The sequence below is a fragment of the Trachinotus anak genome, unplaced genomic scaffold, assembly GCF_046630095.1.
Source record: "Trachinotus anak isolate AG129_WGS33_773 ecotype Australia unplaced genomic scaffold, CSIRO_AGI_Tana_v1 ptg000011l, whole genome shotgun sequence".
Taxonomy (NCBI): Eukaryota; Metazoa; Chordata; class Actinopteri; order Carangiformes; family Carangidae; genus Trachinotus; species Trachinotus anak.
This window is the reverse complement of record NW_027273862.1, coordinates 25,977,979-25,995,645: the sequence shown is the minus strand read 5'-3', so window position 1 is coordinate 25,995,645 and position 17,667 is coordinate 25,977,979. Positions and strand designations below refer to the sequence as shown.

Below are 17,667 nucleotides of genomic sequence, written 5' to 3'. Positions count from 1 at the left end.
ATCTCGTCACTGCACAACAGGTTACTGAACAAGAATTTGACAAGAAATATATTTTGAGCCTGTAAATGTGTAATTCAGATCACTGATGCTTATCAGAGCTACTAGAAATCACATCTGTTGTGAGCTGAAGCAGAGTGTTTCCAAATTTCACACCTTCAAGTGAAATTCTTCAGGTTTCCCAAATCTAGCTTCGATTAGGCTAGGCAGTGAAAAAAGTTTTGATCATGGCTTTAAATTTTCCTTTCTGGACTATGGTGTAATAATCCATGAAGATCTTGTTTGTACTGTGCACTCATTGCCTGCAAGCTCCACCTCACTGCAGTCATAACGAACCTGCTTTTTAAAAAAAGTTTTTCATAATTATTTTACACAAATTGATTTTGTGTCTATCACCTAAACATCCATCACTTCTTGCGCAATGTAGCATCCACAGTTTTTATTAACAGGCCCAAAGTGGACTCATGACTATATTGTTTCTTGGTTGGTGACTGTTTCAAAATAGAAAATGTATTCACCTGAAAAACTATAAATTATTTTGACTTTGATGTCTTTATCCAACATAAATATAAAAAAAAAAAAAAAAAAATAGATTTTACCAGAATTCTCCATTCCAAGTTGAATGTATTCTGATGCCATTTAATCTACAACATAAATATCTCATTGGAGTATTTTGCAGCTTTTATGTTCCTAAGTCATAATAGTGTCATTTCATTGCAGAGGCTACGATGACAGAGCCTTGTCATTAAGTTTCCAAGTCAGATTCGTTAAGGTCACAGTCTTTGAAATGAACTGACCTGGGGATGTAAAATAATCATACTGTCATAGCTAAAATACAAATCTCTGTCAGGTAATCATTATTTACCTTCATAAATATAAACTGAACACTCTTCCTTCTATTATTAGAATATTATTTACAAGTTTGAGTGCGATAACCAAGCTACAGTTTGGTTGTTTGAATTATGGCTCAGTCATTACAGAACTGGTAACATGTAGCTGTTGATTTTCCTAAAATATATGTGATATTACAACCTGTGTGGACTGCTTCATATCTTTGATCACAAAAAAGTGACTTTTAAATTGATATAAAATGCATTTTGGACTATGATAGAGAGAGGGAGTGATTTTAGGAGCTGATAAAAGAAGTGTCTTAAAAGGCTGGACAGCACCACCATTAGGTTGGTTTTAAAATCTTTACAAGAAAAAAATGCAGTTGTGTTCATATTTATGTTTAGTTTTCAATCAGGGATTCATATAATGTGGCTGATCACAGTTAAATGTTATGTCCACTGTTTAATTTAAGCTTCAAGGAGTCCAAACACTTTGTTTTTAATTCCCACAGAAACAAAGAACTGATGAAGAGAAATGAACTGATGAAATCCACACATTGCCTTTAATACTGTACATTTAATACAGAATCCACTTTAGAGTTTTTTTTTAATAGATGGTCAATGGCAAATCTTTTTTTCTGCCTGATGATTTCCATAAGTTAAAAAGCAAATGTAATAGCATATTTCATTTTCTCTCTTTTGTATTTAAATTAGCTTGGAGCAAAATCAGAGTTTGTAGGTCCCATATAAATAGGAATGATACAGAAAAAGTGCAAAAACTGAGAATTCCCATCCGTTTTATGAGGCAGAAAAAGTGAGGGCTTATATCGTTCACATCGACTTGTTTAACCTCCGAGTTGAGAAGCACAGTCTTTACCATCTCAGCAAAAGATTTAGGCGAATACTGTATAATATCCTTTTCCAAATAAATTCCCAATTAAAATATTAAATTAAAACATGGCACCATTTCCAAGCTGTAGTATGTTTGTTCCTTGTGAACAATGGAACAATATACTTATATTTCCTTTATTCTAGATGCCACATCCACAAACCAAAATGCTAAAAAGTCTTCATGAATGACAGGTTGAGCTAATCTTCCCATCAGCAAAGATTGAGAATAATATATTGCAGAATTAACTGGAACTTTAGAGCCTTATCCCATTTCATTTTTGCAAAACAAGCAAACCTAGAAAAAAAAGGTTGACAGTCTTAACTTCTTGATTGTTAGATAACAAGAGGTCCTGCATTTAACAGATAAGTTGTGGGGCAAAAGTATCTACAGTTGTACTCTGTGACGTTTCCTAATTCTTTGGGAAGTCAGATCTCAAAGAGAAAAAGCCATATATTTCTGGATATGAATCTTGATACCTCACCTTTAACCACATTCAAGCTTCTTACACTTGTTTTGTGTAAGTTGTCTGTGGTCTTCAGATGAGCGTGTGTCTCTGTGTGTGTCTGTGTGTATGTGTCTGAGCATTCTTTATCTGGCGTGCACATGATTGCAGGGTACTCGTGGGGTCAAACTGGTAGAGTGGTTCAGGGCTGACGGCGTTCCCTCTTGGTGAGCAGGTAACACTGAATGGTTCTCAGTCGATCTTTGGCAGGGGCGAACTCCGGCTGCAGCTTCAGAGTAGACTCGTACCAGCGCATGGCCTTCTCAAACTCCTCCTGTTGTCAACAAACAGAACAAACACGTCAGCGTAGCACTGGGTAAACTTAAAGAACTGAGCAGTAGGTCATGTCACTATAAGGAAACAAATAATGACCAAAAAGCAACAGAAAATTTGATTGCAGCCATTACCATTGCTATATAGACGTTGGCGAGGGTAAAGTGGTTCACAACAAAGTGCGGGGCTATTTCTACAGCCATGCGGGCGACTGTGAGGGCGTCCTCCCATAGCCGAGCGTTCTGGAAGATGTTGGCCAAGCTGATGAGGGGCACATCCTGGTTCACAATTCAGGAGGGGAAAAGAAAGAATATTGATTTTTCTCATGTTTGAAACAATCCTTTATTCAGCAGAAAGACTATGTAGGTTAAGTGTTGATGTCTAACTTGCCTTCATATGATGGGGGGCGTAATTCAGAGCCTGTCGTAGGCAATCAATGGCTCTCTTGCCTTGACCTTTCACCCTCCAGTACAGTGCAGCCATGCTGGATAATACCCATGATGTCTGATTCTGCAGGTTAGGGAAGAGAAAAGCATGTACAACTGAAACTGCATTGGTTGAGTGTTAATAGTTTTATCGTTAAGAGTTGAAATAGCTGAGTGTAACTGCTAATAAATAATGCACAGTAATGGCACCTTATCCTATCTTTACATTTCAGAAAATCCTATGCAATGTATTTTAGGTTGCAAAAAACTGTAAGATCAGGGTTGGAATGGCTACTGTTGTAAGCAGCCATGACACTGAGAAGTCTTTGGCATCTAAAAAATGGTTGAAGAGACATTTAACAGTTTGAATGTGGACTCCCATCCCTACTTCTTGGCATTTCGCCTGTTTCCTCAATGGGAAAAAAAATCTGTCTTTAATAGCTATTATTGTCCACTTTCCTAAAATCCCTATATTTGGAGAAAATGAAGAGTGATGAAGAGTTAATCCATATAACTCAGACAAGACTAATTGAGCCAAAAGGACTGAATATGTTTAGGTAGAGTAGAGAGCTCATGTCCATCAGATTCAGTTTTGGAGGAACAGCTGCACCAGCAAACCCTGAACAAGTTGGCTAATGAGCAAATGTTGTGCAACACAGTGTAATATATCTCACCAGTTCAAACTGCACATAAGCTTTGCTAATCTAATAGCAGTTAACTGTAGGAGTGTATGCAGTATTGTAAGAGAACACAAGTTAAGAACATTTGATTGTGACTCTCCCCAAAAGAAGCCAAGAACTGGAACCACCAGAGAGCCCTTACCTTCTCCAGTACTTTAGCAATGCGTGTGCCCACCTGCTCAAAGGACTGAGGGGAGTACTTATCTTTGCCTAGGTTCTGCAGGACCTGTGGATGAGACAAAAAGAGACATGTGAGACTATTAACTTTGAAGTTGAGCTGTACTGATCATTTAATAATAGTCTGACTGTCAATTATATCATTTTCTCTATTGCGTATAACAATGATTTTCCACTTGAGAGATTCAGTACATGACTGACTGACCCTGTGCATGCATTACGTACACCTGTTGCATTTCCTCCTGAGACCTCAATTCTTCACATTAAGTTTGCATATTGATATAATACATGGTTTGCAGAAGTACACCTGTGGAACTGAAACTCATTTGGATGGGAACGTTAGATGTGTTCAGCATGTTGACATTAGTTTTGATGAATAATCAACTTCTCTGTCATTATGTTTATTATTGTTGTGATAGAGACAACATTTTTTAGGGAGGAGGATGGATGATAATTCTTGTATCTATGGCTTCTGCCTCAGCCTACCTCACGCAGTTGACTCTCTCCAGTGTAGTGGATGGCGGCACGATTGGCCACCCCTCCCAGGTGGTCGAGGGTGTGCATACTGGCAGCTAGGTTGGCGTTGCATAAAGGTTCAGCAGCTGGCTCCTGGAGCGGAGTGGCAAAATCTATGTGCTCTGTGATGCTGAAAAGAGACAGCCAAGGTTAAATATAAAATTAAACATAAAAGACTAAAATCTGTATTTACTGAATTTTGGTTGTTGATATGACTCAATGAGGCAGTGATGTTTTCTTCTTTCCTGTTTTCTATTTCTAAACACTCAACAGGTGTTTCATAAAAACACGTTATGTGTTGTTGTATGAAAAGCTTTTTTGGATATTATTTTTAAACATAATGAATTAGAGCGTCACTCACAGTGTGCACATGGTCAATATTTCTGCACCTACTAAATTCACAGTAATATAATAATAGGATATGTGAATCCTCTTTGGAATTGACATGTTGTGGAAGATGAAAATGAGAATATGATCAGGACAGTGACAGTCTTACTCAATGTTCTTGGCAGAAACAGCCAACCAGGTGCTTGCTACAGTGGTGAGGTCTACCCTTCGTGTCCGCTGGCACTCCTCTGGCCCTGGCCAGCCAAGACTTGTGTAGTCCCTCCAGCGACCTGTCCAGACACACAAAAACCACAAGGACATCTCTCTCAGTTGGGTGAAGTCCTGTACCTCTCTGCATCTTCTGTCTAAAATGTAGGTGCATGTGGTACCTGAAGGTCCAGGTGATGGGATAGTTGGCCCACTGATCTCCAAGACAGAGTTTGCTCCAGGCAGTGACTCCCCATTCTGGCTGTCATCAGAGCTGGAAACGCTCTCTGTCCCATCCACCTTAGCCTTCCTGACCCGCTTTACCTGGAAGGTGATCTGATGAATGACAACAAAAGGCATTCACACATTCAGATCAGCTGTACACACACATCAGTCACATCACTCCCACTCATATCTGCAGGAGTCTGATGATTATTAAGCAAACTCACTTACCCACTCTGCTCCCTCATCATCCTCACAGTTTCCAAAGCAGGGCCCACCTCCAGCACGGGCACCCATGACACGGTCATTCTTTAGCACCCGGATACCTCGCAGGTCCCCCCGCTTGCCTCCTACATCCAGTGCTCCTTCAAAAGCTCCCATCAGGTCCTCTTTGAGCTGCCACTCCTCCTCCCCTTCCACTCCTCCACCTCCAAATGGGGTGGCCATTTTAGCTTTTCCCGAGGCAGAGGGAGAAGTCCGGTGCTGTCCAGCTGCCTCACCTGACCCATTACTGTCCAAGATGACCTCTGGGGGAGCCAGGATACGAAAGGATTTAATTAAAGTGGTGCTGAGCTACAGGAGCACTTACCAAACACACTTGCACCTATGGAAAGAGTTTCTTGACTGTTTTATGTTATCATCTCATTCTCTCATTCTTACTTTCAAAGAGCAAGGAGTCCTCCATTGCAGAAATGGCTGGTCCATCCTGCTTCTCTTCGCTACCCTCCCATTCTTCCAGCTGTATGCCAAGGTCCTCCTCAGCCATGCAGGCACCCTCTGGATCAACACAAGTCGAGGGACAACTATTACTCCAAATCTTACCATGATAGTAGACCCGGGGCCGACATTTACTGGGTGGGACTGAGACATTTGTATTCATAATGAATTAATTGACAAAGACTGATAAAAAAAAAGCTTAGCATGTGACAAACACAAATGTTTAATGTATTCCCAAGCACTGTTCTGTATATCCACACATATTTTGGTAATGTACATTAGTTAATTTGGAATAAAATGAATGTTCTGAGACCTGAACAATTATCCGACTCCTGTGTGGGGAGTTATGTAATCATGTTAATACAGGCAAGTTACTATGGCAGTTTGGATGTTTCCTATACCAAATCAGTCCTTTCAGCTTTTCTGTCTCTACACATTGCTGATTCCATTCACTGTCTCAATCCACTAAATCCACAAAGGGAGTTTCCAAGTTTTCAAATCTGAACTACATTACTAGATGTCACAATCTTATAGGAGCCATGGCAGACCTGTTAATGAGTTATATACATGATAAGGGAAACCATGGATGGCTAGTTCTCAGCAGTTAAAATATATGTATATCTTTTTTTTTTTTCTTATACCGCTAGAGGCTGAACACAGCTTTTGAGGCAATAATACAATGAGGCTTTTAAGCTAGAAATGATAGTAACATGGTCTACCATGGCTTATACCTCCTAACACCACAGCAAGAATGCTCTTATTGTTGCAGCCCTGTATTGGTCTTTGTCGCACTAGTAGGTTTTTGCAGTTGTTTATTAGCTGGTCTACACTGACTGCGATTATCATGATGTTGGGCTGTGGAATTTTTGTGCATTATTGCCTTCTATATGGCCTTCCCCATAATGCAGACCCTTTCTTTTTAGGTGATTTTTTTTCCACCACATGCTACAAACCATCTCAAGATTTATAGCACAAGGAGCCAGGAAGGCAATGAATGAATGAACTCATCAGGTGCAGTTGTCTGCGACTAATCAAAAATGTGAATCTATGTATAGCATTTTGTTTTTCCACAACCATGAAAAAAAAGATGGACAGCCCACATTAGTACCATTTATATGACTGTAGCAACACTGCTAAAAGGATCAAACATGTAGGAGGATCTGCAGCCACCATAGAAATTATTATGAGAAATGTTTGTATTTTTTGTGTATATTTAAACTTTTGCCCCAACTTAAGGTGGGTGTGTGTTTTATAAGTGCTTGTGTGCCCTCATGTACTCGGCGTGCTTTATGGGAGCAATATTTAGCTTTGGAGAATAAAATATAGACCCTTCTAAATTTGGCATCAGCTATTTTCTGCAGCTTAAATTATTGAGTGGCAAAATTTCTCCACTTCAAAGCACTTTTCTCTTCCCTCCCACTGATATGAATAAAAAAGCAGGTGCAGTCTCTGTTCACATCAGAAGCACAACATACTACTTGTTTTTCACAGCCACTCTTGCAGCTTCAAGGGACAACATGGGGGGTTTCTGAGTGTGTGTATGTGTGCATTATGGGTCCATGGCTAATTTTCAGTTCAATATAGCCAACTGGCAGAGTTGGGCAATACAGAAAAAAATATTTGTAAGCTGTGATCAAACAGCTTTGCAAAATGACCTTTTTAAAATCTGAGAAATAATTTAGACTCATAGCCTTTAATAAAAACTGTGAGATTTAGAGAGTACTATAGTAGTAAATGTGATTAAAATGTTTTGTTATGTTTTATACAAAACTAAACCAATATACAAATTAAGAAACATATTGTCAGGTTCTGCTTAAGTGGCTATAATGTTCGTCAATGTGTTATGGAAGACATCAATATATAGAACATAGAGCACATTGTAGGTAAATATAGGGCAAATATTGGGCTGGGATTTGTTTCCTGGAGCTGTCCATCTGTCTGGCACAAAGCTCAGGTAAAGATGCTTATCACCCCTCTGTCTCTGCTTTTTTGTTATATATGGCAAGATTAACCAACAATGATACTCAGTTTTAAGAAACCTGCAAATTCTTCAGGTTCTCCCACAGCTTTAACGCAGTTGCAATTGTTAGACCAGGAAAAAAACTGCAAAGCTCTCTTTAAAAATACCTCACTCAATCTTGTTGAAACTCCCCAGTGCCTCAGAATCCCTAAACTTTCTCCCAGATCATTGCTGATGTTCTGAATCTGTACTCCAGTTCAGAGTTCAATTGAACTCTAACAAATGATTGTATATTATTAATCTAATTTTAAAACCTTTTACATGATAGTTCAGAGATACAGTAAAATAAGCCTGCATGTGTTTTGAATTACTCACGTGAGCAGGGCTGTCGGTGTGAAAGATTGTAAAGGAAGGGGTAGAACTGCAGACAGCGCAGCAGAGGTAGGCTGGTACGACACTGATCACAGCCAGCAAAGGATGAGAAGGAAGTGGTGGAGGAAAGGGCCATCACCAGAATGTGGCGGAACAAGGCCACAGCACCTGTCACATTGCCCTGGGCCAATTGCACGCTCACCAGGCTGAGCAGAGTGTGTGGCTGAGGAAAACCAAACAAAGCAAAAGAGCATTAGCTGATGGTAACATACATGAAAACTGACAGAGATATGGGGACAGAAGAAGGTATATGCATTTTTATTGCAAAACCACAAGAACACTGCAGTTTACGGTGATTCAGTGAGGTTGAATCATATAGTAGTGACTCACTGCAATTCCCTACTACAGCTTACCAGCTCCAATTCTTCCATATATTCTCTAGCTGTGGTTCCTGGATTCATATATCAACAACAAGCATCATATGAATTGTATACACTTATGGCCACTTTATTGGGTACACTCCTTTTACCTCTACAAGTCCCTGTTTTTTCAAGGCTTGACTTAACAAGATTTTGGAAACGTTCCCTATTAATTTGAGTCAATGCTGACTCAATAGCATCTTGCAGACTGTGCACATTTTTCAGGCACACACCTGTGTTTTAAATCTATCCTGAGGTAGTCTTTTGGGTTACAATAATCTGCAGTTGACTGGAGAATAGTGAATTTGTGTTCTTGGAATCACCATGAGATGATAAGTTCTTTTTGACATGGCACAACATACTGCTGAACACCTCCAACTGACAAAGAGTTCAGTGTATGGTCATTGCAAGATGCACTTAGTCTGCACGACTAACCTGATGAATAAGAATCTGTTAATAAAAAAAACACATACAGCAAGAGGAGCAAGACTACTATGATCCTGTTGGGGTTTTATCAATACAGTTACGATGATGCACTGATATTGGTAATGAGTGTTGTATACTACAAAGAGCAGCAGACATGTGACTGTCTAAAGGAGCTACTCATTTGTGTCGACAAACATGCAGCTTACATGGCCACAAGTGTGGGTCCAGGTAATACAGCGTATGCGTGCACCCAGCAGGTTATTTACCAATGCGCCTTTACCTCTGATGCATTGAGTGCCAATGCTTGCTCCAGCAGTGTTTGTGCGTGGGTGGTCAAGCCGTGGTGTAGCAGTAGGTTAGCAGCGTTGGTGAGGGGCAAGTGGCGGTGGGAAGGCGGAGCTGAGCTCAACACTTGGCGCAGGCACTGTAGGGCACGGCTGCCATTGCCTTTGGCCCGCCAGAAGAGAGCTGCCTCATTGTGGATCTGCCAGCGGGGTATAGTGGCCTATATATACAAACAAACTTCTGTTAGCTCTGAAAGTGACTTAAGATGGGTTGAAGTGGGAGCACTTAAAATTGGCTGAAGTGATTTATGATCAACTTCCCAAATCTGAGATGTGATGGAGACTTTTTATCAACACAACTCAAGTTAGAGTGTGAAACATGTTATGTGCAACTCTCTACAGATTCAGACTTTCAAACATTTTACACAAGGTAGTGAGATACGTTATTGTGCTACAAGATCAAGAGTGAGGGGCTTTAACCTGTTTCATAGCTTGAGCTACTCTGGAGCCAATCTGCTCCAGCGTCCATCCTCCACTGCGTAACTGCAGTATCTGTAAACACACAAAGTAATAGTCATGACTGGATATTCTTCTGCTCACTTCAACATAACATATACAACACTCGCACACAAAACGAGCATACAAAGTACAGGCACAGTAATTCTGTAAACATACTACACATAGTATGTATCTATCTCAATCATTTTCCTATTCAAACCACAAACACACACGCACACACACACAAACATAGATAAAGAGGCAGACGGATACCTGGGAGGCAAAGGGATCTGGCAGCTCCTTTTCTTCCAGCGGCCAGTCTAGTGAGGCTGGCAGGAGGGCTGGGTATGGTTGAGGGGTGGGACCACAGTCTGGCAGAGCTACTGTCTGAGGAGGACTACTCTTCCCATAGAGGAGAGCTGCCACTGGGCTGAATATACACAATTAGATATATTTCAAGTCATTTTATGTGGTAAATTCTGATGTATAACTCACTCTTCTCTCACTTCCCTTTAAAATGAAATGGAACTATGCTGCTACTAGGCACATTCAGTCATGTGTACTGACCTGAGGGCCTGCGTTTCAGGTGGAAGGTAGTAGGTTGGGAGCAGGTGAGCAGGGGGAACACTTGGGTACTCATGGGCACACTCAGTCCTCTGAGGCCACAAAATCCTCTGTATGTCCTAAAGGTAAACATAATTTCAGCAACTCTTGTCCTCAAAAACTATACCATAGTCTATTATCAGCACATAATCAAGACAATACAGGTAAGCCACACAAAAATCTCAGACATATTTATGAGTCTCTGAGAACTTAAGATCTTTTAATCACAATTCCAACTGACAATCTCATATTTTCAATGCTTCAAACACTTTATCTTACGAAATGATTGAGTTTGACTTTTGACTGCAAGACCAAATGTGACCTGGCAATTTGGATACAGTAGCATTACATTGTTGAGTGTGCATTAGCATTGCAGAGGCTTCATTTGTCCTTTTGTTGTCAATTTGACGGGGTACTCTGCAGTCACGGAGTTGGCCTGCAAAAAATTAATTTGCATGCAGTTCTCTTTATCTTGCCTGTGTGTAATCCTGACGACTGCCCCACAGGGCTGCAGCAGGGTCTTGGTCTCCGGACACAGAGGGATGGAGCTGGGGACCTGTTGCTGTCTGGTTGGAGTTGCGTTCAGACACAAGCGCCACACTGGATGCCACTGACACCTCCTCTCCAAACTAAGAACAAAGAAAAACAGACAAAACTGAAACAGAAACTGGCAGAAGATTTCCCTCAATAATTTGTAAAAAAGAATGTTTTTTATTTTTATTTGCTTCTATTGATAAATATCAACTGAAAGCTGCACAACATGTTCTTTTTGTAGTGAAAGAACAGTGCATTGTGGTTGAAATTCTCTCTGCATGAAAAACCCTGAGCATATAATCACCTTCTTATAAACACCCTACAACATCTCAAAGACTCACTTGGACATAGTGGACATGTTCAAACAAATCGCCACGGTGATAGCGCACAGGCAGGTCAAAGGGGCAGTAAAGGCTGCGCTGCTGCTGACCCAGAAGACACATCTGATGGTTCCCTGGAGCACATATGACACACAATACTCAGGTGCTGCGATGCTTCAGGATTAAAGGATGTTTGTGTACCAATATGCATGAGGACTGAAGCTACAGTAATATCAAAACACATCTTTAGAAGCAACTCATATGGTAAACTTTCTAACTCATGCCTCTCATGAGTTCCATATAATCACATTTATCTTGACCCCATAGCACTGAAGCTTTCCCCTTCTCATAATTGATAGATATATATCATTTCACTGCACTGCACTTGCTTGGTGATCTCACTTCTTTTTCATAATTATCAATCTCTGCTATTTGTCTACTATACTAAATCACATTTAGCACAAGTCAACACATTCTTCTTTGATGTACCAAAGCAATTAGCTTTTCTTCAGTTAAGAATAACATATACTGTATACACAATCCAAAAAAAGTAATCAGTTGTGAGATAATACTACTTGCACCTCCTCATGATTGTGTTCTCAGTTCTATCATGCCCTGGTCTAGTTGCTGTGCATGGCATCCTACCAAGTTGAGCTTCCTTGGCCATCTGGGTCTCATGGATAATGTTGCGCAGGATCTGCTCTTCCTGCAGCAGCTTGTGTTTGTCCAGTGCCTCCTGCTGGCGAAGGTAGTGATCATGCTGCTTCTGGTACTCCTTCAGCTCATTCAGTGTCCGCTGCAGGGATCTACAAATAAGAGTGAAAAGAGGACAGGAAACACAGGACAGTTGGCAGAAAAACATAGTGGGGTATCTGCAAAAAGATCCACTGCATTCACGAACAAAACACTGACACTCTGCCAGCTCTGGGTACTGTGCTTTTACTTACACACTCTAATTGCCCCATGGAGGGATGTAAGTGCAAGGAGAATATCTCCAAAGGCAAAAGTATTTTGGTTTTATCATTATAACATAATCCCTAACACATAATGAATGATACTCTCACATTTTCTTTGCGGGCCACTGTAGGTTCAAATCTTAGATTTTTACTTAAATCATTGTCTAAAAACTATAACCTGCTGAAGAGCTTACAAGTTCTTCATATGATCATAAATATGAGTATTTTAAAACAGTGAGCAATGATATAAAAGAGGAAATTGGAAATACAATTATTAGAATGCCTACTCAGACAACTCAGACAGAATACTGGTAAGATGATAGTTTATCTTTTGTGTGTGTGTGTGTGTGTGTGTGTGTGTGTGTGTGTGTGTGTGTGTGTATATATAAATGAGTGCTTGCCTACCTATGCTGGGCTTCTAGACGCTGCTCCAGCTTCTGCTGACAGAGCACAGCATGCTTCCTCCTCAGAGCCTGCTCAAAGCCTGGCTGGGCCTGCAGTGCCTGCTCGTAACACAGCACTGAGTGGTTGTATTCCCCAAGCATCTGGTCAGACAGTGACAGAAGAGGAGACATACAGACCATGGATATGGCAGAGGTCAAACACTGATTTGTTTCATGTAGAAATTACACCGAGACAAAAAAAAAAAAAAAAAAAAAAAATAGTAATAGTAAAATAAAAATAGTAGGGAAAAAACAAAAGGCACGAAAACTCAGCTCATTGTTATTTAGTTGGCTAAGTCTCAAATGGCTTTCTATTTCTTATCAACACATAAAAAGGTGTTAAGCACAGGTGGGCAGCAAAAAATGGGAACCTGAAATCATTTCTACATTTGATTAATGCATGTTGCTCTATCAATACATACATCAATTATGAAGCTAACTGGATCATTTTTACTTTCAAATCATTTTCCATGGTAGACCACAAAAGTCTGTAAACTATTTTGTTTTGTAAGCTTTTATTGTAACACATGCACATATATAAGGACTACGATACAAAGTTTGAAGTTGATCTTTAGCATACACCAACAAATTCAGGACACAATAGCTGTGATAGTATGGTGCTAACCATGGTTGATTAACCAGTTGGCAAGTTTGTGGTTTAAATACATAACAGCCTCTGCAGCAGTTGAATGGTTTTCCTTTGACTTACAGCATAAATGTTGCCTAAGGTGTAGTGGCTGGTGAAGAGATCTGAGCTAAGGTCCAGGGCAGCGTGGGCGAGAATAGCAGCATCTGCTGAAAAATGGGCCCGGTGCAGGATGTTGGCCATATTAACCAGGGCTACATCCTTGTGTTGCCTACAAGTACAACACACACACACACAGCATGAGAATATGAACACTTGTGAGCAGGCTCATATAATGAAGTACAGTATGCTAGTGCATTGGGTTTCTGAGCGGCCTGACAGTACCTTGGGGAGAAATGCAGAGCACGCACCACACAGTCCACTGCCTTCTGAGGCTCGTTCTTCATACGCCAATAAAATGAAGCCATGTTGTACAGCACCCAGGATGATGAATTCTGGAAAACACAATCATACAGACATGCAGACATACACTTTTTTAAACTTTCTTTGAAAGACTAAGTTCTGACTGTTAGGCCTCTATGGAATCTTAATTTTTTTCCACTCAGTTTTTCTGCATTGGACAATGGATCTTAATCATATGCTTGATTGGGCTCACTTGCTGATACTCTATATGTCTCTGGGCTTGCACTGACAGTGATTACTTTTTCACTTGTTTGGTGTTAGTAACCCATCTTCAAAACCACACTGATGCTGACTGAAAGGAGGGCAGATGTATGCAAAAGTACACACACAACCACACACACTTAAGCAGATATTATGTACTTCCCCTATTTGACATTTCTATAAAAAAGGCTTCTCCTGAATCTAATGTGGGGTTTTTCGACACACAATCCATGCTTTTGTCTACTAGTTACAAAGGGGAAGTAGTTTAGTGAGGCAAAGTTGTACAGGCAGACCTTACCCTCAGTAAACCTTGATGGATACGGTGGCCCACCTCATCAACACTGCGGCCCAGTTTATGGGACAGTGAACTAAAAATGGGATCCTCCTTAGAAAGAAGTGGGGAGGTCAAGTTTGCCCTTTCCTGCACACCCTGGAACAGACAAATGGGAAAAGTCAGTCACATGGAATTTTAAAATTGGAAGAGTGGGAAGAGTCAGTCACCTGGCAGCAAGGTTAGCTGAAATTCTCAAGTGTTTTACAACTAGATACAACTAGATAAAATGCATACCAACTCCCAAGGTGAACATTTGAACCACATACAACTATACACACACACACCACAGTGGAACAACATGATGAAGCAAGACAATAAATAGATTACTTAATAAAAATTGACAGAGTTATCTGGGTTTTTCAGTCTCACTGTCGCAAAATATCAACTTTATTCATTGGTACTTGGCCACAAAAATACCACTGCCCATTAATCTTTACCAAAAGGCCTCACTCATAAAATTGTTGATGATCTTCAATGCAACATTTAGATAAAATCATGTTGTTCTTGAGATCTGGAGACACAGATTACAGTGCCTTGCATATCTCCACAGGGGCTATTTTATTCTATAAGAGTCACAGAATATAAATGTCTTGATCTGGCATGAAGAGAAATTTACTTTTACGTATCATAAAAACCATGCTGTTGATAAACTGCAACCAAAGCTTGGCTTTTTGTACAGAAACAAAACCACCTAGTTTTTCCTTAGTTCTGGATTACTGGGATGTAATTTATTGACATGCAGCTGCCTCCACCATTGGCCTTTGGATTGCATTTCACATTAAGTTCTAAGGGTCACTACTGAAGATAATTACAACACTCATTGCTGCATTTTATTTGATAAGGTTGGCTGGGCTTTTCAGACTGAGAAACTTAATAACCTTTGGCATTCAGATACAGTGGGGTCCAAAAGTCTGGTGTCAAGAGAACACACAACACATTTATATCCATAGTTCAAAACCATTCTTAGTAATCATCTCATATGTGCCAATGACTGCTTTAGCTGTGAGCCTATATAATTGTTGTATTTTATTATCTTCTGTATGTCTCTGCTCTTACATCCCTTAAATAACTTCACAGTGAAACTGTGAACAGCATTGCTGTAAAAATTAATGTCAGCTCTGCTAAACTAAACATAAGATACATTCCCAACAGGATGCTTCCATCAGACGGATAAAAACTGTTGAAATACTATTTGAACAATAACTGTTATATTAAGCACCAGACATTAATGATTTTCAAATTAACATAAATTTGAGAGAGAAGAGTACAAACAGCGTTCCAGCAGATATGCAGCACACCACCTCTTAAACAGACAAGAAACAACAAGTAGGTTTTTTTTTCTTTAACACACACAGGAATATGACCTCTGCATTTAACCTACAGTATCTGTGAGCACACACCTCACAGATAGTGAGCACTGACACCTGGAGCGGTGGGCTGCCACATTATCAGCAAACCAGGGAGCAGTATGGGGGTTAGGTGAATGGTAAATGATAAATGCTCTGCACTTTTATAGCGCTTTTCTACTCTTATCGACCACTCAAAGCGCTTTACAATGTAAGCCACATTCACCCATCAAGGCAATTTGGGGTTCAGTATCTTGCCCAAGGACACTTCAACACATGGACACTGGAGGAGCCAAGATCTCACCACCGACCCTCTGAATAGTGGACAACCCATTCTACCTCCCGAGCCACAGCCACCTCAGGTGTTTTGCTTAAGGACACTACAGCCATGAATGATGAGTGGGTAGAATGCAGTTCATTCTCTCCCACCATCCACATTTCTCCTGCTGGTTCATTTGGAATTGGGGAATTGTCCCAAGACACTTCTAATCGCTAGGCCACGACTGGCCAAAATACTGGCTGGCTGCATTTTGAACAAAGTATTGACAAGTTTGACCTTACTCACCCTGAGATGTTGGAAAGCATGGATACTATAAGGTAGTTCAAACACTTTTGCACAGTCAGGCTTTTCTAGATCTGGGGGCAGAGCTGACCGGGAATCCACATAGTCTTCAGGACTACAGGGAGGAGAGAGGGGAGAAAAAAAAGTTCATCACTTTAAGATGAAGAATTTATCGAAATCATAAAGTCACTAAAAACACACTACCTCCATGATTCAGCTATTCAAGATTTAAATGGTGTGCCATCTAATTTACAAAACCACTGCAGAGACAAGAATAAGAATAATGGCAATGATGTGTTTTAATGAGGAAAGCTTACCTGATGTCTTTGACTTCCAATGAGATATAAGTGCCATCATACAGGTCCAGATCCCCAAGGGGTACCTTAGCCATGATGCAGTCTGCATCCTCTTTGTAGTGTCTCTGCTCTAACCCTGTGTCTCTGTCCTCATTTTCCTCAATGTGAATTTTCTGTGCCACCAACTGCTTCTGCTCAACAATAACCAACATCAGTCAATCAGTGAGGATATGCATACACGAGAAATGGACAGTAGACAGAATACAAATTCTTCTCTATGGTTGGTAAGAGAGAGAGAAAGCAGAAAACCCATTTGACAACATCCTTGAACATGACACTGACAAAGTGAAACACACACACACACACACACACACACACACCTCCAGCTTCTTGAGGTAGTTAACACGAGTCTCTTGCCTCATGAAGATCACAACGTCATGTGGATGCTTAAGATTCAAAGGTGAGTCAACCTGAAACAAAAGTAGTGATGTAAGGACTGACATACAGTATGCATATTCATGTGAGTCTCCGTGAGTGCGATATAGGTTTAACCAGCGGATTGGTCAAATGATATGACACCTTATTAAAGTACTGCGGAGACAAAGCTTTCTCAACTTAAATTGCAGATGTGCAAACTCCTGTCCGCCTGTCACATTAACACCAACACCGTCTTTCTCTCTGTGTTAAGGTAACGTAAACTCAGGCATAGTATAAGCGATTTCCATCGCGGACATTGACATGGGCCTGAAACATTTTGGTCATCTTGACCTCAAACACCTAGCGATAACGTCAGTTTTAAGGTAGCTGGTTTGGGCTAACTGACTCAGCCAAACAAAAACAACTTTTAATGCTACCTTCTCGTCGTATGCAACATTACCAGAGCCTATAAACGAGTCTCGCTGAGTTCAGATAAACCACTAAAATAAATAATAATAATAATAAAACCACATAACAAAAAAATACTGTTGATGCTAACAAAATAGTTAGCGGCACAAGCTAGCCACCTAACGTAAGCGTTAGCAGGGCAATGAGCTAGCTAACTGACATACTTGTTGTTGAATTTTTCCATCCTCTGTGACAACCCAATGAGTCGTGGCTGCTGTGGAGTCCACTAAGAGCAAGCAAAGAAGGACGAAAAGCTTCCCCTCAAGCGATGTTTTTCGTGAGCAGTTGACACGACAGGGTACAGACTCAGGACAGATTTTCCTGAGGTCCGCCATTTTTCTGTCTTCTTTTGCTCTGTGGCAGTAACGGTGAACCCGCCGCCTCCGGGCGGCAGGGGGCGCTGCTCACCGCTTCA

The 17,667-nt window shown here is 40.6% G+C and overlaps 1 protein-coding gene across 1 annotated transcript; it reads right to left on the bottom strand.

The window, feature by feature from the left end:
- Positions 1-1,363: 1,363 nt before the first annotated feature.
- On the bottom strand, positions 1,364-17,655 carry ttc17 (tetratricopeptide repeat domain 17). Its single transcript, XM_071489356.1, has 25 exons — positions 17,417-17,655; positions 16,748-16,837; positions 16,389-16,558; positions 16,075-16,186; positions 14,128-14,259; positions 13,551-13,660; positions 13,290-13,437; positions 12,543-12,682; positions 11,827-11,987; positions 11,203-11,315; positions 10,804-10,956; positions 10,292-10,407; positions 9,998-10,154; positions 9,707-9,778; positions 9,223-9,447; positions 8,101-8,320; positions 5,709-5,825; positions 5,280-5,575; positions 5,009-5,162; positions 4,789-4,909; positions 4,263-4,422; positions 3,742-3,825; positions 2,885-3,004; positions 2,629-2,772; positions 1,364-2,495 (listed from the first exon to the last, which is right to left on the bottom strand). The coding sequence occupies exons 1-25, from the start codon at positions 17,585-17,587 to the stop codon at positions 2,364-2,366; spliced, it is 3,618 nt and encodes a 1,205-aa protein (XP_071345457.1). The 5' UTR covers positions 17,588-17,655; the 3' UTR covers positions 1,364-2,363.
- Between the last annotated feature and the right edge of the window lie 12 nt (positions 17,656-17,667).

What these genes read in the sequence shown, in the direction of transcription:
- ttc17 (XM_071489356.1), bottom strand. Translation starts at nt 17,587, where the DNA reads ATGGCGGACCTCAGGAAAATCTGTCCTGAGTCTGTACCCTGTCGTGTC. An exon ending in ATGATGAGGGAGCAGAGTGG is followed by an intron (nt 5,163 to 5,279) that starts GTAAGTGAGTTT and finishes GTCATTCATCAG; the next exon opens with ATCACCTTCCAGGTAAAGCG. An exon ending in ACGCCCCCCATCATATGAAG is followed by an intron (nt 2,773 to 2,884) that starts GCAAGTTAGACA and finishes ATTGTGAACCAG; the next exon opens with GATGTGCCCCTCATCAGCTT.